At 33.6% G+C, this 25,747-nt stretch overlaps 2 protein-coding genes across 3 annotated transcripts in view; one reads left to right on the top strand and one right to left on the bottom strand.

The window, feature by feature from the left end:
* LOC145944101 (uncharacterized) overlaps window positions 1-25,747 on the bottom strand; it is a 327,150-nt gene that overhangs the window by 300,636 nt on the left and 767 nt on the right. The window contains exons 2-4 of the mRNA XM_083052145.1: window positions 19,432-19,652; window positions 18,245-18,568; window positions 18,047-18,091 (exon numbers count right to left, since the gene is read on the bottom strand). The gene's annotated coding sequence lies outside the window, so the exon portion shown is untranslated. The remainder of the gene's footprint in view (window positions 1-18,046; window positions 18,092-18,244; window positions 18,569-19,431; window positions 19,653-25,747) is intronic.
* LOC145944068 (tachykinin-like peptides receptor 99D) overlaps window positions 1-25,747 on the top strand; it is an 88,740-nt gene that overhangs the window by 62,323 nt on the left and 670 nt on the right. The window contains exons 3-6 of one of the 2 annotated variants that reach the window (XM_083052092.1): window positions 8,219-8,437; window positions 11,905-12,055; window positions 21,664-21,860; window positions 24,349-24,494. In XM_083052092.1, the coding sequence (XP_082908218.1) occupies window positions 8,219-8,437; window positions 11,905-12,055; window positions 21,664-21,860; window positions 24,349-24,494 (713 nt within the window). Of the gene's footprint in view, window positions 1-8,218; window positions 8,438-11,904; window positions 12,056-21,663; window positions 21,861-24,348; window positions 25,298-25,747 lie in introns of those variants that run through there. The other variant, XM_083052086.1, reaches the window with a different exon arrangement.

Here is a 25,747-nt window from a genome sequence, read left to right as displayed (position 1 = left end):
TAAAAGAATAAGCGTTTGAACTGTTTGTATATAAACGGCGACCGCTCGGTCATACGCGTCTCTCTCTCTGAGAATTTATAAGAGTAAAGTAATAAAGTGTTTATATACGATTCTGAATTATAACGTTGAAGAGTATTTAATATATATATATCTCCTATCGACATCTCCTATATCCGCTAACAATACATAATAATTTTTTCCAAAAGTCACCGAGAAACCGAAATGTGCGCCGAGAATAGATTCTCGCGGAAACCCGCAAGCGACGAGCGGAAGTAGGGCGATTCCGTCCGTTCCGAGGCAGAAAATCAGATTAAACGCACGAAACGCATCGGCGGTACCTGAGCAGACACTCGAATATAAGCGACCGAACCTGTTGAGTCGCAACCTGTTGCAGCGGCTAAACAATGCTAAACAACTTATTCCGTTTGTTTGAACCGAGATCGAGCGTTAATTGTGAGAAGAAAAAATAGCCAAAACGTGCGGTTCGGAAGAGCGGCTTCTTTTAATTCCTTTTATTCGCTCGATCGGCAATTAAAGTCATTCGACCGGTGCGCGAATAACATAAATAAGCGGCGAGGCAAACAACAACGCGAATTTTAATCGAAATACCGACGGGAACGTCGCCAACGACTGATTAAAATTCCAATGCCGGTAATATCATCGTTCACAATCATCTCCGATCGATCCTCGACGGAGAATTAACGACGAAAGCGGGATGCGAATTTTAAAGACAATACTGACTCGAGTCGTCGATCAAGGACGCAAGCAGCGAATTGGGAATAAATGCGAATCCACTCGCATCCATCGAGTTGGCTGCGTTCGAAACTTAAATGCCGAAAGCGTACTTCGATTAGTGAGGTAATTCAGAAGCGCGAACAAATATTACGAGCTACTACCATCATGTCGTACTGAAGATAAACGGAGACTCCTCGCAAGCCTTCTAAATTTCCTGAGAAGGGTTCGAACGCGCATTCGACCGTATATACCTTTGGCTAGACGGACGCCTTCTTTAACATCCGTCGCCACAATCGTTTTATCTCGCCACACACACCGCAAACGGTAATTCAAATCGCGAAGGGCCAATTTGAACTCGAGTTACAAAGCAAATTGCAATGAGTCGACCGATGCCTCGAATGGAAACATCTACAGGGGGAAACATTCGTTCTTGATTACGTCGGCTCGAAGCCAAGTTACTTGGAAAGCTGCCAAGTAGAATCGAATGTCAACGCGAACTACAATTACAATGCCAAACGTCAACGTCGACGCGGGCCCGATTAACGACCGACTTTGCGTCATCGATCAACACCCTCTTCCACCTCTCTCCGCGAATAGTAATAATCCAACGAGTTGCTTAAACCCTTGGAGTTCCCGAAACGCTACAACTTAGACACACGAATTACAACGCCAATTACAATCGAAATTGAGAGGGTAAGAAAGGCTGACACGAGCTTGTGTAATACAACAACGGCGAGGATAAGAACGTTTAGACGAGGATGCGGGAACGATAAGAAGCTCCGGAACAGACAACCGCGGAAGATCCGGCTTGAAAATCTAGCTTGTTTTCCCGACGAGTTAATCCTCAACGGTCAGTCATCCAAGTTTGGCCGGGATTAACGTTTATCGAAACCGATTAACGAGGTTAACGAGGGATTCAACGTGGAACACAGACTGTAGCTTGATAAAATATGCATCGCATCCACGAAGCGGTCGAGCGATTATCCGGCTACTGTAAAATATTATTTGTTGCGAAAAAAAAAACATACCGCCGGCAAGAATAACGAAGCAAGATTAGCGAAGCGCGAATCTAATGAAGCAAAATCCACTTCTGTGGTTAATGTAAGTTTGTAAATTTTTAATATTATACAGTCTTGTATATTTAAGTACGATAATATTCACGCGTGCATAATAATGCCATTTAATAAAAAGAATTTATGAAAAAGAATAATCATTTTTTATAACTTTTTTACATTAAATACGATTCTAATTTCCAGATTGCTTCATCACATCGTAATTTCGAGAAATTTGATTAAAGTTGGAAAATTGAATTAGTTTAATGTATTTCATTATACACAGTTATGATATGCGACGTATTGGAGAAATTTTATTACAATTAAAGTTAAGTAGGATTTTATTGATAGAACTTTCAATTCTCCATAGTTTATTACGTCGATTATATTATTAATAAGATATTTATGGTTAAATTTTTATAATGTCTGTTACGAATTAGATCATTGAAGATCTACTAAATAGTTATCATTCAATTATATTTATTCAAACTTTATTCAAACTAAGGATTTTTTAAGTCGCTAAATTATTTTGTAATTTTAATTGCAAATTTTTCAAACATGTGACGTGATGGAAGAATTTGTGTGTGTAAAAGTCAGAATTGTATCCATCGTCAAAAAACTACAAGAAATAATTAATCTTTTTTTATGTTTAGAAAAAAGTTATTTTCTATTAAACTATGTAATAAAAAAATAATGCAAAAATGACGAATAAATACGTAAAAAGGAAGAGATTTATTTCGAGAGATTTAGAGAGAGAAAGAAAGAAAATGCTAAATCGTTAAATATCAAATTACATTGCTATTTTAACATCGCGTTTGTGCTTTGACAAATTACAGTATCAACACCTATGCGGTGATGTAATTCTATATACGCTTTGAAAAAGCATAGATAATCCAGTTGAAAATTCTTATACCGCGCTCGCTCACTCAGTCTATTTGCATTTCAAATTATATTTGGGAAGCATCCTCGCGTTTTCGCGCTGGAAGAACTTTCTTTGAAGAACTTACGCTTATCGCAAAGTAAAAAAATGCAAACAATATTTCGTGACGTTTTCTAGAATAACTCGGAAGCTGCAAATTCGCGCATAGTAATATTCAAAAATTAAATATCGCATTAATTCTGTAACTATTTATTTTGCTTATATAACATCACGTGTCCTTAAAATTTATCCTAAGAGGTCGGAGGTTAATATTATCCGCAATTTATTATCCTGACGATACAATAAGAATTCAGAAGGGTCAAGACCCTGGATCTTCGAAGATGAGATCCTCGGATCCCGTAAAACATGGTAGTGCAATTCCGACCATTCCCCTTTACCCAAAGGACGATATCACTGACAGTAAATGAACCCTCTGAGAGTTTTCGTATAACCCACTTTTCTATAAACGCCTCGTCATTCGTATCCAGAAGACGTGCAGCATATGACAGGCTATCTCTTTCCAGAAGAACATCTATCTTCCGTGACTCTCTTCAATAAAAAGTTATAAGCCGAGCCTTGTTAAAATTCGAGACGAAACTTACGCAAGGTGTCCGAAAGAGACGTCTGAAAGAGCGTCTGAAAAATAAGACGGCTTTTGGACCTTTGTATTGTATGAGAACACGAGCAGCTGCGCGAAATAGGACGATTAACTACATCCTCGACATATGATAGATGGTAACATTGTTGATGGTAACAGGATACTTTTTTTCATTTAAAATTTTACACATCGCTTATTTGAAGCCTAGCCGAATGATAAGAGAAGAAGAGTTTCCACATTGAAAGTAGTACAAGTAAGCGCATAAATCGGACGCAAGGAGGTCATGTGGATCTTTCTCGATTACTATTTTTCGCTATATAGCCTGGATCGGCCCGGATATGGCCGGCTTAGCGGTATAACGATATAAAGCCACTCAACTTGAGAGACGAATACGAAATAAGTTCTACCTTATTAGCAATAAAAGCTTATCGAAGTCATTTACATAACTAGTAGCCCAATTTTATCTGATGACTCGAAGAAAGAAGTGCATTTTTTATTCGATCTTTTTCCCAACATCAGCTGTTACTAGTTAATGCCTGCAGGATAGACGAGAAATCAATTTTCCGATAGAAAGCTTTGTCTAAATAAGCATTTGTTTTCATGGTAAAAAAATTCCACACAGAGACTTTAATTTTACCGTGTAGAAAATCTACGTTTGTTATATACTTGATGCAATAATATAGGCTTCATTCTTGAAAAATTTGAAATAATTTGTCAATAATTAAAACGCGCTTGCAAACAATGCATGCCGGAAAATTCCTCAGTATTGTTTATAGAGCGTATATAATTACGATTTAAATTTTTTTATATCAACGCGAAGAAGGATTCAATATATAATATCTGACAATTCTTTTTGGATATATAAATAATAAATTTCTATTGAAAAAAAAAAACAAATTTTTTATAATTTATTATAAAATTATTTTAAAATTAAATATAAAATTATAAAATTAAGTATCTCTCAATATATATAATTGTAGATTATGAAGAAAACGTAATGTTATATATAATATAACTTATCAAAGTGTTTTTTTGTGAAAATTGCACACTTAACATGTCTGTGATTGTTTTATTTATATTATCGTATTTTCAATACATGATTAAAAAATGATTCATCTCTTTCATTTTCATTTTCATACAGAAACCAACTGATTTAAATATAGTTGAAATTAAAAGTGTATTTAATAAATTCAGTTTATTGATATTGTTCAACAAGTAAAATGTAGGTATATAATAATAATAAATAAATATTTATAAATACTTATCATTTTATATATTTATACTTATATAAATATTTTTAAATATTTATATAAATATATAAAAATATGAATATATTAATGAATCTTTTAGTTTCATTATCATTAAAATTTAATACTTTATCTAAAGTTAAATCGTAATTATAATCGCCGTGTATAAACTCTAATATTGAAGAACTTAACTAAGCTTAACGTAATTAACTCTTAACTAACCGAACTGTAGTTATAACATAAATCATACGAGCAATACTATCCGTCTCATATTCTCAAAATTTAAATTTCGATCCATTTCGACTAGCGGATTCATTTATATCTCTCGGAAAATTACTCTGTAATACTAACATTCCCCTTTCAAGAATCCACTTGGTACCGTGTCAGAACGTAATGTATATGTATATTCGGCCCTTACATTAGACATTGATATCGCAACTTGGGATTAAGCCGCAACCCAGTTAAGTGGAAATCCTCGCGGTATAGCCAGACAAGGACCAAGCGTGGAAACTTGGAGAATTTGGCATGCGTGCATTACGTATAGTACCTCTTAACATCTCCGGATTAACATTCACGGAACAGCACATTGAGCAAAAAGCACGTTGGGAAACGTCAAGGACATTCATCTGTGACGGCTGTTACGAAAGCTCTCTCTCTCTCTCTCTCTCTCTCTCTCTCTCTCTCTCTCTCTCTCTCTCTTTCTCTCTATTCCGCCTTTGCACCGGTAACAATGTTCTCACAGGTTGCAACTGCCTGCTGCACATGTACAATACTACCTATTTCGAATACGAGAAAATGTAGTACATTTCAGGTCGAGAGATATCTTTGTATATATATATATATATATATATATATATATATATATATGCGAGACATGTCAGTATTGCCGAGTATCATATTTTCAAAAAAAATCGACGCAATTGTCTCGGACATTTTCAAGAGATCGAACGTTTTACCACATTGAAAAGCAAAAAAAAAAAATCAAACGCGTTTTCTGTAAAAATCAAAATTATCGCGATTAATATCGCAATATTAAGTTTAAATCGTTTAAATTATATTTCTCGCGTAAAAATAATGTTTTATATTTATATATAATTTGTTTTGTTATTTCCAGCTTGAAGAGAAATATATTTTATTTCAAAGTTTACATTTTTTTAACCGTCACACAATGTAGAATTATGTGCAGATAATGTGTGCGTACGAAATCTCAAAGACGAGGAAAGATCGAAGGGAGCAAAGATATAGCGAGACAAATGCGATCAGATCGCAGACAAACTTCGTTGTGAATTTTATCTTTGAGAATGGCATGGTAGAATTGAAATGTCGGATATATATAATAAACTAAAATGAAAAAAAAAAAACACTCGCCGCGTTCTTTTCAAGTGAGATCAAACTCGGATTCGATCTTCTTGAGAAAGAAGCTTAAGAGAAATTTCCTATTCGTAGAAAAAATAATCCACGGCTCAGCTTTCGCGCGACAAAATGGAACGAACGATTCATCATTTGAGAGAGACAAATTGTTGTTATCAATATTGTCATGTTTACGATTCATAAATGTCGCAAATACACTCGGGAGTCATCTCACAACTTCGTATATTCTCCACTGGGAACACGACGATCTAACGAATAGCTCGTTGAAGTGAACAGAGACGAAAAAAAGCGTTGTTCCTCGCTCTATTCCTTCAACCCTCATCGTCCTGTTCTAAACACGAAATCCTTTTCGGCCGCCACGTTCTGCTTATTACATCATGCGAGCGCGACGACCCATAATGTGTATTCTCCTTCATTATGAATCGCATTAGCGCGCACTCAGAGAGAGAACAGGCAGAAAAGTCTTGTCGGAATTTAATCCGCGAATCTTGGTCTAATTTAACGTCTCTCTCCCTTTCTCTCTTTCTCATGTAAATTTTTAGGTAAAAGTTCATCTCTAACAAAGGATCAGTATTAAAAATAATCGACCAAACTAGCACAAATTTTTACATTTTTTATTAAAAGTTACGACGTTTCGACCATATGGTTGTGGTCCTTTTCAAGTATACAGTTATAAAATGTAAATCTTAGATAAGCATGTTCAAATAAAAATTCGCTCACATGTTGTCAACATTAAAAGGAGAGAACGTTAAGTCAATATGAAACTTTGTCAATAACTAACTATATTAACTTAGGAAATGTGTTATACGGACATGCGAACTTAACGTTCTCTCCTTTTAATGTTGACAACATGTGAGCGAATTTTTATTTGAACATGCTTATCTAAGATTTACATTTTATAACTGTATACTTGAAAAGGACCACAACCATATGGTCGAAACGTCGTAACTTTTAATAAAGTGTAAAAATTTGTGCTAGTTTGGTCGATTATTTTTAATACTGAGCCTTTGATTAATCTACTAGCGATATTAAAATAATTTATCGTTCATCTCTAACATTTAATACACATAGCTATTAAAATTACTAGAGGATTTATGCGATAGCTCACGTAATAATGGATAAGTTTACATTATTATTAGCATCATTATTCATCCATCTCGAGTTTATGAAGCGCGTTTCTGCTTGCTAATAAAATTATATATATACGTAAGAATTCTAAATTATCGTGTAATTTCCGTTAATGTTATTATCCTGTTGTTATATATCATTCGCGTGTTTTTCCCGCGAGATTTTTCAAGAAAACAGGAACTTTGCGCGAATACACACATCCGCTCTCGGAGGCGTAAAGACGGAATCGCTCGATGGCAAAGAGAGATCTTTGAAGAGGGATCGCCGTAATTTCGCGGGAGACATGATTCTGACATACCGCCGGGATTTGATCCTACTACATCGCGTCTCGCATGAAATAGCCTGATTATTGGATATTAGAAAATGGATTTCGCGACCGCTTTTATCGTTTTATTGTCTGACCTTTCCGATCCGTTGCACGAACTTTCATTTGTCGAAATTGCAGGAAGACACGCTGCACCCTTCTTTTTCATTCTTATAGTACTAGCAATCTTCGTTCACAATCAGTAACATGAGTTTTACGATTTGATCTGCTTGTCTTTGCTTTCTCTCTCTCTCTCTCTCTCTCTTAAAGAGAGATCAAATGTATATATGTATATATTAATGCGCTCGCCTACTTCAAAGCTTTAAAATTTTCCGAGATACATCAATCGCATAAACATGATTTCACTATCTATGATATTACCCTTCGATATCGCGTCTTCCTCATTCGAGAATATATTTTTGCAACGCATTTTGTTTCCGGAAAAAAAAAAAACTGATACTCTGCCTAATCTATTATCTCTCCTGATGCAGTCTGCCCTTAGCAAGGAAAACTCATAAAATTCATGTCATCTAAAATTCTCCGACACATCGCATATAATATCCTTCTCTTAGGAACATGGCGCCTAATTCTATTTTTTTGCGAAAGTAATACCGTAATTTTGAGTTCTGTGACATTATACCATTGATCTCATATCGTAACAATTATATTATTTTTTAGATATTTATATATATAACAATAATATCTACAAAAAAAATCTTAAATAAGAAATATAATAAACAATATTTTAAAAATAATATTTTAATCGAGCTGTTTGATCAAAATGATTTAATTTATTTAATAATTTAATTCATATGTAACTGGTTTCTTTATTAATTACAATTTTTAATGTAAATTTTATTTTAGGTACATGGCCATCGTAAATCCCTTGAGACCACGTATGGGAAAGAAGGCGACGCTGTGCGTTGCAATCGTTATTTGGATCCTCGGGGCAATACTGTCTTTACCGATGCTGGTTTTCTATACTACTTACACTCAGAATTTCATGAACGGCGAGGTCCGCGTCATCTGCTATAGCGATTGGCCAAACAGGGACGACAACGGGCTAAGTTACGACGAATATTTGTAAGTCAAATATCTTAATAATAAACAAATATTTGCGAACTCTTTAGCATTTATATATTTTATATATAGTTTTTCTCTATAATTGCGATATAAATATAAAAATTCCTTCGCGTAACATTTATCAAATGATTTGTTTAAAATCGTAAACTCCTCGTGATTGACTATGTCATGCGCGTATATATAATACCATTATTTTACGTATATTACAATTAATTACGCAATTGCAATTCACGTGTTCAAGTATATATAAGTATAAGCTCCGAATGCCTCGCGTACCATCGCATAATGAGTTCTCCGTTTCGCCGCGAAGTGTTTCTGGGCTATCGCGCTAAATAGATCTAATTCCGGTTGGATCCGGTGCGCCGTAAACGTATCGCGACTTCCTCAAAATACTTATGTTCCATTCGTGCGATTATATCGGTTCTGATCGGGTTGTAATTATAGATCAACATCTGTTCCACATTTGCGTTTCTGTATGATCGTATGTTGAGATAGGGTCGCGAAAACGTTTCGTCAAGATAACGCGCTCGCCCCGAAGCGAGTTTCCTACTCCCTAATTGAAAGATTCGGACACGTTATAATCCGAATCCCCCGGGCTATCGTGCTTAGCACGTCATGTATAAAATCACGCATGCGGCCGGAGAATTTCTAATCCCCGATATAGATGCTGCTTCGAACGGCACTTTCCTAAATAATTCGCGTCACTTAATCGAAGCTACCGCGATTCTAGATATCTATCGTTCTAAATCTCGATCCGGTCTTAGAATTTCTTCGAAGCCTGATGCAATTGCGAGACTCACGCGACCACTCGAAACTCGTTCATTTCGTTCTTCTCTCGATTATCTTTAATTGTCCGAAATGTAATAGCGCCGTCGATTTTATCGATTGGCCGATACGAAAACCTTCGTTCAAATTGACCTCTCGAAACACGTCGAGACTCTCTCTCTAAGTTTACCCGAGCACTTCACGACCGGTTCAATGAAAGCTTGTCCCTTTTAAGTTGCGTGCACATCGACAAGACATAAAATCGAATTTGTATTAGTATATCGAGTATATAATATAATTTTGTCATAAACCACATTTTATAAACTATATATAAGTATATATAGCCTCTCTGAGTTTCTACGCTCTGAAAAATCACGCAAGATAAAAAACTTTATTTTACGTCGTACGAGTCATCGCGGATGATCGTAAAAACTAATCGAAAATAGAGTTCCATCTTTTATCATCGCTCAACGTGATTAAACTTGCAAAAGCATTGATGACACTAACCATGTTTTTTATTTTTTATTATCATCTCAAATTAATCATTCGAGAATTCACGTAGACAGTGTTATTGAAAAAAGTGTACTTTCTTTAACGTATATCGTTATTCAACAAAATACATAATTCATGGCTTATCTGTTCCTTTTATGTATACTCAACAAGATGCGATTTTCACATTCTGCATGCATTATCATAGGACTGGCTCACTCTCGATATTGCTAAGATTTTCCGAATACATTTCTTCTTTCCGCAAGCCGAACGTTCCCAGACGCAGTCTGATCCTCGCGTTAAACGCAGCGGAAACCAATTTGTATAAATGTCGGTATTAATGCGGCGAGAAATGCCATTCACATCGATTCGTTTCTCGAATATTCCGGGAAGATCTCCGCATCCGTTCGTTAAACACGCTTAAGCAATCGCTCTTTTTTTTTTTACCAGCCTTCTACAGCTTAATAAAATACGCGCCGTAGTTCTAAATCAAGATTACGCGACTGAAAGCCGATGAATTCGCGCGTCGGCGGTTTTTTATTCGTTTCGAATCAACACCGATGTTCGCGGGCGAGAAATCGCGTGGGAGCGGAAATTTCAGCTACTGTGAGTTGATGATCGCGACGCCTCGTAATTTAATAGCGCGGTCGCGATAATCCATTAATAAATTCATTACCGTTTGTTAATAATTCTAACACTGACTAAATACGTTTTAACTCATTCAGGTGAACTAAATATTCGCGATTAGAGAGAGTTAATAGCTGTTAGCATCGCTTTCACAGCTCCTCTTAATTAACGTCATCAATGCATGCGGAGATAGGAGAGGATTGGCTTTGATTAGGGGGAACATTATATTAAGGGGAAGTTTGCGGTGTCAATTGCGATAGCATTCGATCTTCGCCACTTTTCGCGTTCAAATATCGAAAATTTTTCATGGTAATTTAGTCAACGCGCTTCTTACATGTTAGCCTCTCTCGCAATGTGTAAGTCGGTGTAAGTTAAAACTTAAAAAAAATGTGAATATATTTACACTCTTTTGAAATACTTGCTCGTATAAAATATTCGAGTCTCTTGAATCTTTAGAATTCAGTCCGCGCCTCTATCTCGCAAATTTTATCTGATGAAAAATTTTTACATGCATTTCATATTACGCATTTAAATTTCCTCTTCTCTCGCCATAAATTTCGATAGCGGCAGAACGATACTTGTATCTCGTTGTCTAAAGATTAATGGCAATTATACGCGATTATCGCGATGTGTACCTAAATAATTACACGTTTCGAAAACGCTGCGATCTCAGCTTAATCGTCCGTTCAATTGCAATTTGATAATGCCATCGATATACGCTTCGGTCGTTGGCAAACAATAATCTGGAATATGCGTACACCGTTTATCACTTCATTAAGTCTAATAATATGTACACTTGCCATAATATCCGTCACGTTATGCGGTGAATGTGATCGATAATCGGCTGGTGAATTATTTTCACTCGAAATCGACGCCTCCGAAAGCGCGATTACACGCGCCATGAGAGATATGCTTTTGAACGAAAGCGGAATCACGATACCGCGATATTTTCATTCGCCCCTTTGAGCATCGCGTGTCACGGTCTCTCCCCTCTCTCTCTCTCTCTCTCTCTCTCTCTCTCTCTCTCTCTCTCAACTCTTCCCGTTTAACGTAAATTATGTCGAAAATGTTCACTACCACCCTCGAAACAAAACACATAATTCTGCGAAATATCAACACGAATAAATTAGACTATTAGACTATAAATTACATCGTTTCATATAATGAATATCTGATGACGCGATCTGAAATTAAGATTTCCTTAACGAAAACTTCATTGCGGCCTATTACTTTTACAACATTTTTAATTCTCGATTCAAGACTGCCGCAGTCCAATTAAACATTAAATTACATTTTCCTGCTAAAGAAAAGCGAAATTAATTGAGAAAAAAAAACAGAATCTTTTTCTACTTATTTAAGCTCTAGGAGCTTTCAAGACACTTTAATTCTCAATGTCGAGTTAACATAATGCGATCTCAGATTTCTAGCTTAGGAAGACTCTAATTTTTTCAAACAAAATCGGTTTAAATCAGAATAGAAAGCAAAACGCGTTTCTTTCGGACGCTCTGTAAAATCAAAATTTTAATATTATGTCGAAAACTAAATTTGCTCTCGTGTGAATATATGACTCTCTAATCGATTTTCAGGTATAACGTTATCTTCATGATACTGACGTACTTTTTACCAATCGGATCCATGACATTCACGTATGCCAGGGTCGGTCTGGAATTGTGGGGCTCGCAGAGCATCGGCGAAGCCACAGCCAGACAGCTCGAGAACATTCGAAGCAAACGAAGGGTATGTATCGCGTATATAAATAAAATAAATAAAAATATCCGCGTACAATCAGGTGCTGAAATTGCTTTTGTTTCACGATCGAAGGGCGATTTGCAGCAGTAAAAAGGTTTCCCCCTTTCTGTCCAGTTTTTTTTTTTTTTTTTTTTTTAACGATGAAATATGTTATTAAAGAAAAAAGTAAATTGTTCTCGTTCTTAATATTTGAACGAAAGAAAAATAGAAGATAATTGATAAAGATAAGTTTCGTAAATTCGCGATAAAGTTTGTTATATGCTCTTTACGCTTAATGGTACTTAAATAATGAAGGTACAGTGTCCATTTAATATGTATACGCGAAGTAATGCAACTAACAATAAATAATTTCGTGTACGTTCTCTGTTATATATCGCTATATCCTGAATTAAAATTCTATCAGAGAACCGATATATAATATCTTAATTTATTAATACTAAATAGAACATTTTAAAACTATTTCTGTTCGAGTTTCAGTTTCTTGTTCATTTGCAAGAGAAAAATAAATAACTATTCTCTCCTTCCTAACTTTCCGAATACTAAATAAATCACGAATACATTATTTAAAACTCGAATTTACATATAACGCAAATTTTATTGCGTTCTAACGAGTCTCGTATGATTATTACAGCAGCGTAGCGTCGTCGATCATCTTTATAATGATGTAACAATATACCTTGAAAAATAGCACTACGCATTATTGGTACTATGCACAGTGAACAAAGTGATAAGATAGCGATCATATGATATATTTCGCTCATATTCCGCTCCATCATTGTCAAAGGATATCTCTCATCAAAATCTCCGATCTTTTTATTTCCTTTGAACGTATCGATAATCATCAAGTTACATTTACCTAACAGCTTTCAAGAAAAACGAATTTAACGTCCGCGATCGAAGAAAGTTCTGAGAATTTTAACGCGTCAATAATTATGACAAATAATGTAAAAATTGATTTTATAAAATGTGCACATAATGCTACGCGTAACACTTTATCAGATCCGGAGGTGCACGCGCGGAGCGACATTCAGATTTGCACGAAACGATAATAATATTCCGTAGTCTGATAATATTGACTTTATTCGATCCTAGGAGGAAAAGAGTATTCCGCGATTTTTCCTTATGAATAACGGCGGTTCTCCAATAATGTCTGCGCAGCAATGCGTAAGGAATTCCGAAATTTATCTTTTCCTTATCTTTTCTTAACGGCTCTATGAATAATTTTTATTGATGAATGAACACATAACTCTTTCATAGAAGCCATACATCTAAAATAAAAAAATATAAAAAAAAATGATATTTGTCTATTTACAGCGCAGGTAGAAAAATTATGCAAAAGATATTATACAGAATGTCCGAATTTACTATGGAATTTCTTTAAATGTATATATTATAGAGACCACTAGCGGATCCTGGGGGGTTAAACCCCCCCCCCTTGCAAATTAAAAGAAACAGTTTTGCTGAATTTGTTTAAAAAATATAAATAAAGAAAAACAAACATTAAAGAGCTATCGACGTCAGGATCCGCTAGTGTATATATATAAGTATAAGATACACTGTAAATTATACTCATTACGCATTCAAGGAGTTAAGTATAGATTGAGTCAGACATAGGACGAAATGATGAGATAATTTCATTGCACGAAAATAATTAGATGAAATTCTTTATATCTATATAATATATATTTTATCTATATAATATATATTATATAGATACAAAGAATTTCGCCTAATTATTTTCGTACAACAAAATTATCTCATCATTTCGTCCTATGTCTGACTTAATCTATACTTAATTCCTTGAATGCGTAATGAGTATAATTTACAGTGTATCTTATACATACATATTGTATATATTATATAAATATAAAGAATTTCGCCTAATTATTTTCGTGCAACAAAATTATCATTATTTCGTCCTATGTCTGACTTAATCTATACTTAACTCCTTGAATGCGTAATGAGTATAATTTACAGTGTATCTTATACATACATATTGTATATATTATATATATATATATATAAAGAATTTCGCCTAATTATTTTTGTGCATGAAATTATCATCATTTCATCCTATGTCTGACTTAATCTATACTTAACTCCTTGAATGCGTAATGAGTATAATTTCCAGTGTATCTTGTACTTTTTTATATATATATAATATATATATATAAATATATATATAAAATATATATATAATATATATATATATATAAAAGTACAAGATACACTGGAAATTATACTCATTACGCATTCAAGGGAGTTAAGTATAGATTAAGTCAGACATAGAACGAAATAATGAAATAATTCCGTTGCATGAAAATAATTAGGCGAGAAATTTTTTATATCTATAATATATATATATATATATATATATATATATATACACTGGTGGATCCTTGGGGGGGGGGGGGTAAACTCCCCCCCTGCAAATTAAAAGAAACCGTTTTGCTGAATTTGTTTAAAAAATATAAATAAAGAAAAACAAACATTAAAAAGCTATCGACGTCATTGATCCTGGAATAAAAGCTAATCATGAAACCAAAAATATTAAATAAAATAATTTTGCAAACCCCCCTTCCCCCTCCCCATTATCGACGTCAGGATCCGCTAGTGAAAAAGGCTGTGTACGAATCTCACTTTAGAGAAAATGATTAATGATATTTATATTTATATATATTTATATATTATATATTTTATTTCCGCGAATATCTATCGGCATCTAGATAAATTAATTATACGGAGCTTACAATTAGTATTAGCGATTATTATAGTTTGCTGCATACGAGAAAGCAAATGTCATTATGACGCAATGATGATTCCAAGCAATATAAGACGCCCTTCTAATTGGATGCAATCTGCAATGATTTCCTGGCTTAACTATGGGTCGACTATCACACATATACACTCAAAAGGCGATTATAAGCAGCCGGAACACCACAGAGGCACGGCAGGGTTTGAATCTAAAGTCGTAACTTGTAATTAGACTGGTCGGCCTGTCTGCACCTTTGCTCGGTCACATTGCGGGCCTCTCTACTTCCGATACTTTGATTTTAACTCTCAACTATTCTCGATCAATAAAGCTCGCAGGAGGAAGTTTCATCTGTCCTCGACGGACAATAATACAACGTTGGGATGCTTAGCTAATTCTGGTCGCAGAAAGAAAGAGAGAAAGAAAAGAGTAATGCTCCCTCAAGAGACGCGATTCTTTTGTCTTCAATATAAATATTCGTGCGATTCAATTCGCTCGCGCGATACAAGCGACGAAATATCAAACGCCTCGACAAGTGTTCATTGTGAACTTGCGTTTTGCAATCACGAAAATCATAGAAAAAAATTACAAAGATACACGTTTCGTACTTTTGCCGTTGCCTCTATTTCACGAACACTATTGAATGCTCTTTTAGATCGAAGAACGTTTTATTCGTGTGTGATTATAGTAAAATAATAATATAATAGTAAAAATATAATTATATAATTATATTATAATTTCATAATAATATAATAATAATATAGTAATATAATGAATATAACGTATAGAAAAGTAACGAAAATATTTGCAAGATAACAATAGTATAAAATATAAATATAATTATAATAATGAAATGCTATCTCTAATCGTGATCGCGCGAACGAGAAAATAAATGAAACGTAATTATCGAATAAATAAAAGTGATCCGTGTGTAATGGACGTATAATGAATTCGCGACAAGGAGCGCAAATCGATATTAATACAACAAGACCAGCTGCATATTTTCTCGAATCTATCCAACCACTTACACCAGTGTAATTCGATGCTAACGCGTCATTTCGATATAAACAATGGACACGATATATATTTCTGTAACTAATTTTAGAAATTTCCGTAATGAAAACTGCCGTAAAAAGTTTTTTATAAGACATACCTTTGTTTTAATTTGAAAATCATCAAATTAAAATTATTGATAAATCACAAATTAAAAATCACGTTAGTTGACAACTTTTTTTTATCGCTCTTCTCACGTTCTTAAAAATTTTAAAGAAATACTTAAAAGAAATACGTTAGCACTCTGCATGTGCAATGAATTCTATTGTAAATCTAATCGATAATTAATTATCATTATGATCTTGTTTTCTTTCTATAAAATAAATAGAGCACGAAAGATAATAAAGATAGCTGTGTATTCAAAACTTGGTGAAGTGCAAAATGAATCAGCTTGTGACTCATTGTCAGTCTTTCATTTAAATTTCAGTTACTGAATTCTTCGCCCTCACGCTTTGGGTTTTAATTTCTGTTTTCTTTTCATGCACAGAATACCAATTTTTTTATACGTAGAACCATACAGATAATGGTGACTTACGAACAGTTTATATATTTTTCATAATTAAAGTATATATTTCAAAATAAAATTATAAAACTCAATGCGCGAAGAATGAAGATTAAATGTAGGACTTTATCTCGTTATATTTTTAGACAATTCTGATTTTACCATGTGTAAAACATTCAGAAGTGGGGGTATTGAATTTCGTAAATAATTCATAAATTCATCATTATTTATCTACGCTTGTCGAAGGAAAACCCCTTATTTCGAATGAGAATGCCAAAGATATGCATGAAGAAGAAGGGAGATTATATAACAATGAACTAAGCGCGCGTGCGAGTTCAAGGAGAATCTAGTTTAAACTACCCTCCTCGGCATGTTCAAACGCGGCGGGAGACTCATTGGATTTCGATTAGACTACAAAAGGCGTCCGCTCTGCCATATTCGGAATCGTTGCTCCATTCCGTCACATATCGTATCGACGCAATGTTCCGACCGCCGACATACAGGTGTGCGGGTATGTCACGTCCGTCACAGAGGCGGCCCGTGTATTACAAGTGGCACCCCGAACCCTTACGTAGACATACCGTACGATATGTGTGGACACAAACGGCCGATATCTACTAATAGAGACCGCGGTGTGTCACAATAGCTATAATATAGCTATTCTATTATTTAAGCCGCGCACACACACACACACACACACATGATTTGTATATTATACTTGTTATATATCTTATATATATTTTTATTCTGAAAAAAATACTCGCAATCTTCTCGTATCTCTTTAATAAGTTCTCTCTCGGGATACAATTTATTTGAAAACGGAAAGTGCTTTGTTAGGGTTGCGTGGAATTTGATTTAGTCAAATGATATAAGCCGTTCCTTCCGTTAAATTTACATACGAATAGAGCAAAGCTAAAGCTTTCCATTATTGTGTACCGTTTATATTTTACTAGTTCTTAGGTAACTGTCGAAAAAAACTGTCGGTGCTCTTAAAAAATTTTAAAATTTTCGATCATACTTGAAATGTATGATATATGTATATTTAACATTTGAAATGCACATGAAATATGTGTGGTTTGAAGAAGATGCGCGCGAAACGTAAGTCAGGAGAGGAAAAGTACTCGAGCTTCTCAGAGTGTCGCTCTTAAATTTGAATCTCAAATATGTCTGGAGCGCACTTAAGCGTATACATTTGCAATATAGTCCCATTAGCTTTTATTAGAATGTTATATCAAATATCTTTTGTTTCATATATCTCTAAAAAAATAATTAATTCTTGTAGAAATACGTGCTTCGTACGCTAAATACAATAAGAATTGAATTACTATTTTAATACTTTAATATTGAATTACTATTTTAATATTACTATTTTAATATTTTCAATATATTATTATTAAAAAATTTAATTAGCAAATTAACGCTTTATTATCAGCTAATTTCTATCAAAAATGTATTAATATGTGTGAAGCTGGGGTATAATTTTGTGGAAACTCATAAATAATTAAGAGTTCTGGCTTTATCTTCAATAGTAGAACTATTGAAAATAAAGTCAAAACTCTTAATTATTTATGAGTTTCCACGAAATAAGACTATATAAATGGGGACTATATTACAAATGTACACCCCCATTACTGCTATAAAAATATTATAAAATAAACAATTTCTCACTCACCGACACGTGCAACAGCAGAGTTGTAGTACACAGCACACATTGATCCTGAAAACAAAATATTCAAATTATATATATATATATATATATATATATATATATACATGTGTGTGTGTGTGTGTGTGTGTATTTTGAAAGTCTGGAAACGGTCGAATATCTCAAACAATGCAGTTTAGACAAAAATATTTTTATTTTACATACCTCACAGTTGCCCCGTTGTCGCCCGATGCCTCCCCGAGCCTCCTCCTCCTCTCTTTGTCGACCGTCATCGCTCCTTCGTAGCACTCACGACACTCGTGAAAATACGAATAATTACGATCGCCCGACTTTACACGGCATTCCCGACACGCGAAATTTTTCACAGCACGCCCGATGCACGATACTTTACACGGCACTCCCGACGCGACGCGTGAATCGCAAGCGTATTTCGCGTACATTGCGCAATGAGAAAAAACGATAGCAACTTCCGTTCGGTAGTCGAGAATTTTGCAGTCCAACTCACACGCAGCTTATCAGCAATGCTACCTGTAACAAATAAAATACATATATAGAGAAATACTTAAACTAATATAACAAAAAGACAGTTATCAGCTGATTTCTGTCAAAAAATATTAATCGAGAATAAGATATTAGAACATATTTTATTTACAACATATTACTATTTTAATTTTTATAATATATATATATATATTATTATTTAAAAATTTAATTAGCAAATTTTCGTTTTATTAATCATTTTTGACAGAAATCAGCTGATTAAAGCGTTAATTTGCTAATTAATTTTTAATAATAATATGTTATAAAAATAAAATAATAATATGTTTTAAATAATATGTTATAATATTTTGGACAGTTATCAGCCGATTTATGTAAAAAAATATTAATCATGAATAAGGTATTATAACATATTATTTACAACATATTACTATTTTAATTTTTTTACTGTATTATTTTAAAATTTAATTAGCAAATTAACGCTTTAATCAGCTGATTTCTGTCAAAAAATATTAATCGAGTTTAAACAAAAATTTTATATTATTTTTTTTTAAATCTCATTCTTTTTAATATAAAATCGAAGAATGGCGCGCGCGTATCGCGCGCTTATGTTGTTATGTTGTTCTAGTACATGTAAAAAACACAATGTCACGAACGAAAACTCTCCTTGCCAAGATCGTATCGGACATGCATTCAATTCACGTCAAGGAAATGCAAGGAACGGAAATGGCTTGTAAGGTATGAATGTGTGCGCTATTACAAACCCGTGAGAATAATGGAGAAACTAATAGCGAGGCTAGCCTCTGACATTGTGTGCGAGACAAGATAGATGTTGGATAATATGACCAGTCGTGTCGGGACGCACTACTTCCCTTGACCTTAATTAGACTTACTTAACAGCCGCGCGCAGTATCCGTTTTCCTTCCAGATAAGATACGGCGAATGCTCCGTGAGCCGAATTGCGTAGTCTCGAACCCTCAGTCCTCCTCTTATTTTGAGAATTCTGATCAATGGTCCGGGGACCAATTCTTCTCGTTCAACTGCCGAAAGAATCGATGGGGGATCCGCTAATAACTCTCGCCATTCGGATCTCTTGGACTATCACTTTTCCTTTCTGAAAATAAACGTAAATACATGCGAACGATTAATCATTATATAATTCCAAACTGACATGCTTTCCTCGATTTTTAGTCAAATTTATAAGATGAAAAATTTCACAATATTTTGCATTGCGCAAATATAATGCAAATTTATCAATTACATGCCGTTTTTTTCATCCATGTACTTATCCGTCAGTCACACTTGAAGAAAATATGAATAAAATTATAAGAAAAGAAAAATAAAGAAAAGAGAGAGGGAAGATAAATTATACAAGAGAGTTTTTAAATGCTATTCAAAATTCATTGTTTGCCGCGAACAAAACGCTGGTGCGATTACCGTGGATTTTTCTAGCAAGGAAGAAAAATGCAGATTCTTCTACCCGACTTTGTAAAGAATGTGGGATAGAAGCAACAAGAATGTTGAGCGTATCGCAAAACCTCGCAGACACTCGCCGAAGGTTGACATAAATATTGGATGGAATATCACGGTCCGTTGCGTCATAGCAATTTTTCGAACGTGTTTACACCGAAATATTAAAATTTCTTTTATTTCTTTCAACGCAAATTGATGATGCATATATATTTGTTTTATTGCAATTGTAGATTATAATCAAATAAATCAGACAATTCCCGTATATTTGACTCATTGTCAGGTCGTTTATATACACACATGTGAGGATAATATAAATGTCTTTCAATTATCTAAAGAATAATGAAGTATAACTTGTAACTGTCCCAAGAGATCCAATTTAAGTTATTTCTCAAGTAGCTGTCCTCTGCAAGCTGTCTTCGCCTGATTACAAGAACTATGTATACCTTGTGCGAAACAGAATAGGTCGTTAATTTCAAAAGAGAAAAAGAGAATCTTTCGTCGAAAATGAACAAGAACATAATATATATAGATAACACGAAAAAAGATAAGAAATTTCGTAAAAATAATAAAAACGAGAAATGAGTTCACATGATTCAAACACTTTGTTATAGCAAATTTAATAAAAATTTAACCTGTGTAATTCTTGGCGAGAAAAACGCCCATTGAAAGATATTTATTGTAATGTGTGTTTACGGATCAACAAAGCTGTCAGGATCGAAAAAAGACAATGTACCGATGAAATACAATCGATAGTTTTATTTTCGCGCTGCACTAATAATAATTAACGTGAAGCTTGTTAATTGCTTTGCTTTGCCAGGCGGGAAATTAAAAATACTTGAATTGCCGATAACGCTGCCACTTTCAACGGGCACATCATTCTATATTATAAGGCCGGTTTACAAAATGTCAAAGGAAAAGACCAAAAGAGAAAGTCTGCAGGAAATTCTACAATAGATAGATAGTGGATACAATTATCGCTCGTTATTGCTGCTCTGTAATTAAATCTTGCACGTCATTTCTAACCGTAATTAATTCATCTTACGAATTCGCCTGTTATATCTCGACACATTTTTCGCAGAATATTTAAATATAAAATACTTGCGGAAAATCCTTGTTTGCAGTATCGAATGTAACGGAAATAGAATCTAACAGGTGTTTTCGTTAAAATCATCGACAATTTAACAACATAAATATTATACATTTTATACATATTTCTATTCTGCTTTATAAAATAATTAAGATTATTTACATATATTATAAACCGTGTTCAAAATATAACGTTTGTATTATAATCTCTTTAATTTAATCAGATATGCAAAGTTCATCAGATATGCAAAGTTTCAAGTTTTGCTTCTCGTTATATTATTTGAACAATTTAACACAATTTAAGTATATAACATTACAATTTAAGCATAAGTTATCTCTGATTTATGATTGACTGTGAAAATCGCAAAATTGTGATACAAATTATGATAGAAAGGAATTTATCACATGTTGTCTACTGAATTTACTTTTTGTACCAGCTTTCGTTTCTTTTTATGTTGACATCTTCATGACAAAATTAGAAAGACCTTCGTAAAGAATTAATTGCAGATAAATGACCGACGTTTTAATAATTGTTCGACTGATAGAAAACTCTTTTTATATTTCAGGTCGTAAAAATGATGATAGTTGTAGTAGTGATATTCGCGGTATGCTGGCTTCCGTTTCATATGTACTTCATAGTGACGTCCTATCTGCCAGAGATTACAAATGAACCGTACATCCAAGAAGTTTTTCTGGGCATTTATTGGTTGGCGATGTCCAACAGCATGTACAACCCGATAATTTATTGTTGGATGAATACCAGGTAAGAGATATATATTTATGCTTTTTTTATTCGGTCATATTAAAAGTGCATCATCTTGCTTCGTCATTTTTACAACAATGCACATTTGTCTTATTAAATACGTAAAATATATAACATAATTTCATAGTATTTATAATGAAAATCAAATTTTTGTAACGCCAGTTATAACTGCAGATTTATTTCCCGAGAGTCCATCTCCTACTTCATAAGATAAGCGAATACGTAGACACAGTATCGACAAATCCTCTCATTTATTAACAGAGTTCGCGAAAGTTTCCTTCTCGCCGTTTTAGATACCGTGCTTTACTTCGTAAGTTTGCCTTTATCACGATATCGTGGACCAACTTAAATTATTTTATGTTAATTAACGCGCATTTATACACACAAATTAAACACGGAGATCTCCGATTAACAAAATATATCGTTCTTGAACTATATGTATATAATTAAATAATTTCTCGGTCTGAAATATTTCACAAATTCCTGTTGACTATCATTTTTATATATCACGTTTATTAAAATGTGATATAAAAATTCCACATTTTCAGATTTCATTATTACATTCATGTACTATCTTTCAAACCATCGAGATAAAAAACTCATCAAGCAGGAGATATTTGTAAAACTATAGAGATCTGTAAATTGATCATCCATCGCGATATTTAAATTTAGCTTCATCTTAAATAAAATTGTTAATTAAGAAAATTCGAGTGCAATTCATATTGCCGTTGCCTCATCGAGAATGTTTGATGAACTATCGAGAGTTAATCCAACGTAGCGCAGAAGATAAGCTCATCCGGCTTTAGAGATACTTGTAGAGAGTAGACGGAAGACTAAAGTTATTATACGGAACACAGAAAATAACCGTTGCGCTGCCATTAATGCCACTTACACAAACGCGATCCACTTTGAGTGCCGAATATTTCCTTTCTCCTAGTTAATGGAAACCGCGCGGTTACAACTAGACCGAGATTCCGATAAAATATAAGCGATTTGCATCCTCGTGGACAGGATGGATCGACTAGCACCGCAGAAACGTTGTTTCAAATATATACATACATACATATATATATATGTCCATCTGTACTCGTGTATGCTCGAGGGACATCGTTAACCGTGGTAAAAGCCGCGAATCTTCAGCGAGGAATCGAAATGATTTCATTTCGTCCGCAAATGAAAATATGAATAGAACGTCGATCGACATCGTAACTCTGACCCCAAACCCTCTGTCCGATTCTCTTTTACACGTCACACGCACACAACGTTTTATTTCCTTACTAACATCGGCATTGCAAGAATTTACAGTCCTATAAAAAAGTGTAATCTAAAAAAATAATAGAATACAAAATATAATATGTCTCGCCGCGTGAGATTTACGGATTTCAATTTTTTAATATGTCATCGACAAAATATGTTTCGATCTCTCATAAATATTTATATAGGAAGTGATATAATATTATATTATGTTCTTGCATTCGCGGACAGCGATCTCATAATGACAATGAACATATAATAATGACGCGATATATATATTCTTTACAAAATAATTGGATTACAGAGCCTCCCCTGTATCATTTGAGTGGGATATTTCTCCGAAGAAAAAATCATAATTTTGATTACATGCATTTGTTAGAAGATCCATTCTTCTTATGTGTGCATAACGTGTAAAAAGAAGACGGATCATGTAAGAAAACTTTGCAATCTGCTATATTACAATTCACTTTTGTGAAAATTTAAAATATTAAAGTAAAATTATATAAATATATTTGAATTATCGTTTTCTTGAACGACATCGGAGTATTTTCCTTAAGAAAATCAAGCAGTTTTTGCAATGCATTTCTTAATATTTTTCAATCATTTCTTTTTTTGATTGTTCTTCATTTTAACATGAGAAAGAGACAAACTATATATATAAGATTTGCGATTATGTTACAATTACAGCTATTATGTTATAATTTTTTTGCAAGAAAGTGTTAAAATAAATTTATATGTAACATATATATGATTTATGTAATATATGAATCGAATGACAGCTAGATATTTCTTCAGAGAAATTAAATACTTTATATATGTATTATTTAGACCATTTGTTTCTCGCGGGGATATCATAGAAAAAAAGACCTATATGAGAAAATTTTACGATCTACGGCGACTACAAACTTCTTTTCGTGAGAAGTAAAAGTACTAAAACATAAGTCATTATATGGTATATGATAGCATGATCTCTGAATCAAATAATTTTGATTCATTATAAAGAACTAGCCAATTATATTCTTCAGAATTTCTCATACTCTAAAATAATATATAAAGAAATATATATATTCATCTACAATTATGGATATTTTTTCAAGTGCAATAAGAGATTTTTTAAGAAATAAAGATTATTTAGATTAGAATTATCCATATCATGTGATATAATTTAATATCTTGAAAGTAAATTCGGGATTTTTCACTACGCTAATCCCTCTGCGTGTTTTGTGCGTCGCAGATTTCGCCGTGGCTTCGCCCAGTTCTTTTTCTGGTGCCCATGGGTACGAGTGACGACGGAACCGTCCCTATCGCGTTCGGAGGCCGTGACGTCCCGCTATAGCTGTACCGGTAGCCCGGACATGCACCCCAGGATATCACGGAACGGTACGTCCTCGTGCACTTTCCCGGAACACGCTTGCGACATCGACTCCACGATGCCTAGGAGCGAATTGCAGCCTCACCCCGAGCACGCTAACCCGGCACGGGGAGACGCACGAATCTCCCCCATAGATTTATGCCATTTAGTCCCCAATATCATCGTCGACAACGTCGGCGACGACACGGTTGTCACATCCAGGAATTGAACATCATATTAATTATCGCGAAATTCCGTGTAAACTGCACTTCGAATTTAAGGAGAAGCAGGGATAACAACGAAGTATAATTTAATTTTAAACAATTCATATCTGATATATATATATATATATATATATATACAGAATTTTTATATTTGATTTTCATTTTCGAATTTAATTTGCGCACTGTAATTCGTTGGAAAATAAGAATCGGATATATTCAGTGCTAAATGTTGCACAATGTAGGCTAAACTCGTTTCGTACACCGTGGTTACGTATCGATTTCGACTCAGCAACCTAGGCCAGGAAGGCAATAAGCGTGATGGAGAATAAATTGTAATTGTTACACATTTTTCGTTTGCTAACATCATTAACTTATAAGAAATACTATATTTACAAGATCAAGAATTGAGCCTTTGAGTATCTAATTCTATATCAATTCATTTTTGAAGGAATTTTTAATTTTTGGCACGAAAATTATGTTAAGAAAGAGATCCAATATATAATTTTAGAGCGTGATATTTTTTTTCATTAATAAGCAAATATTTTTTGTTCTATAAAGCAACTGCTTTAGACGATGATTCTATAATTCGCGATAAAACAAAATAGAAATCCATCTACAATTATATTTCATCCTAATATATGTGTGTGTATGTGTATTTTATATTATTAATTTATTTTACTTTTTCCTATATATGTTTTCTACATTATATAATACATAAAATTAAATAAATAGAAACCTATCTTGAATTTTATTACGAATTATAAATTAATTTAAAAGCGAACTTTATATTTTATAGCTTTATAGCTTTATTATTATGTATGTTAATATTATATAATTATATATGATTTCCAAAACCACATCTTATAAAACTCCATCAAGTTCGTTTCGTACAATATGCACAGAGAGAATTTTCTTTTAGAATTTACCCTGAAAATGGTAATTGTGGGACAATATGGTATGTAAAGAATTTTGAGAATTTCTCTGATTAATATTTATCACAATAAAAATAATAATATCTATTACAATAGAATATAAAATATCTTTGATTAATTTTACTA

Source organism: Prenolepis imparis, unplaced genomic scaffold (assembly GCF_030444845.1).
Source record: "Prenolepis imparis isolate NDT839.2.m4 unplaced genomic scaffold, iyPreImpa1.0 SCAF_1, whole genome shotgun sequence".
Taxonomy (NCBI): Eukaryota; Metazoa; Arthropoda; class Insecta; order Hymenoptera; family Formicidae; genus Prenolepis; species Prenolepis imparis.
Note: the sequence above shows the minus strand (reverse complement) of the source record. Positions and strands in the feature narration are given on the sequence as shown.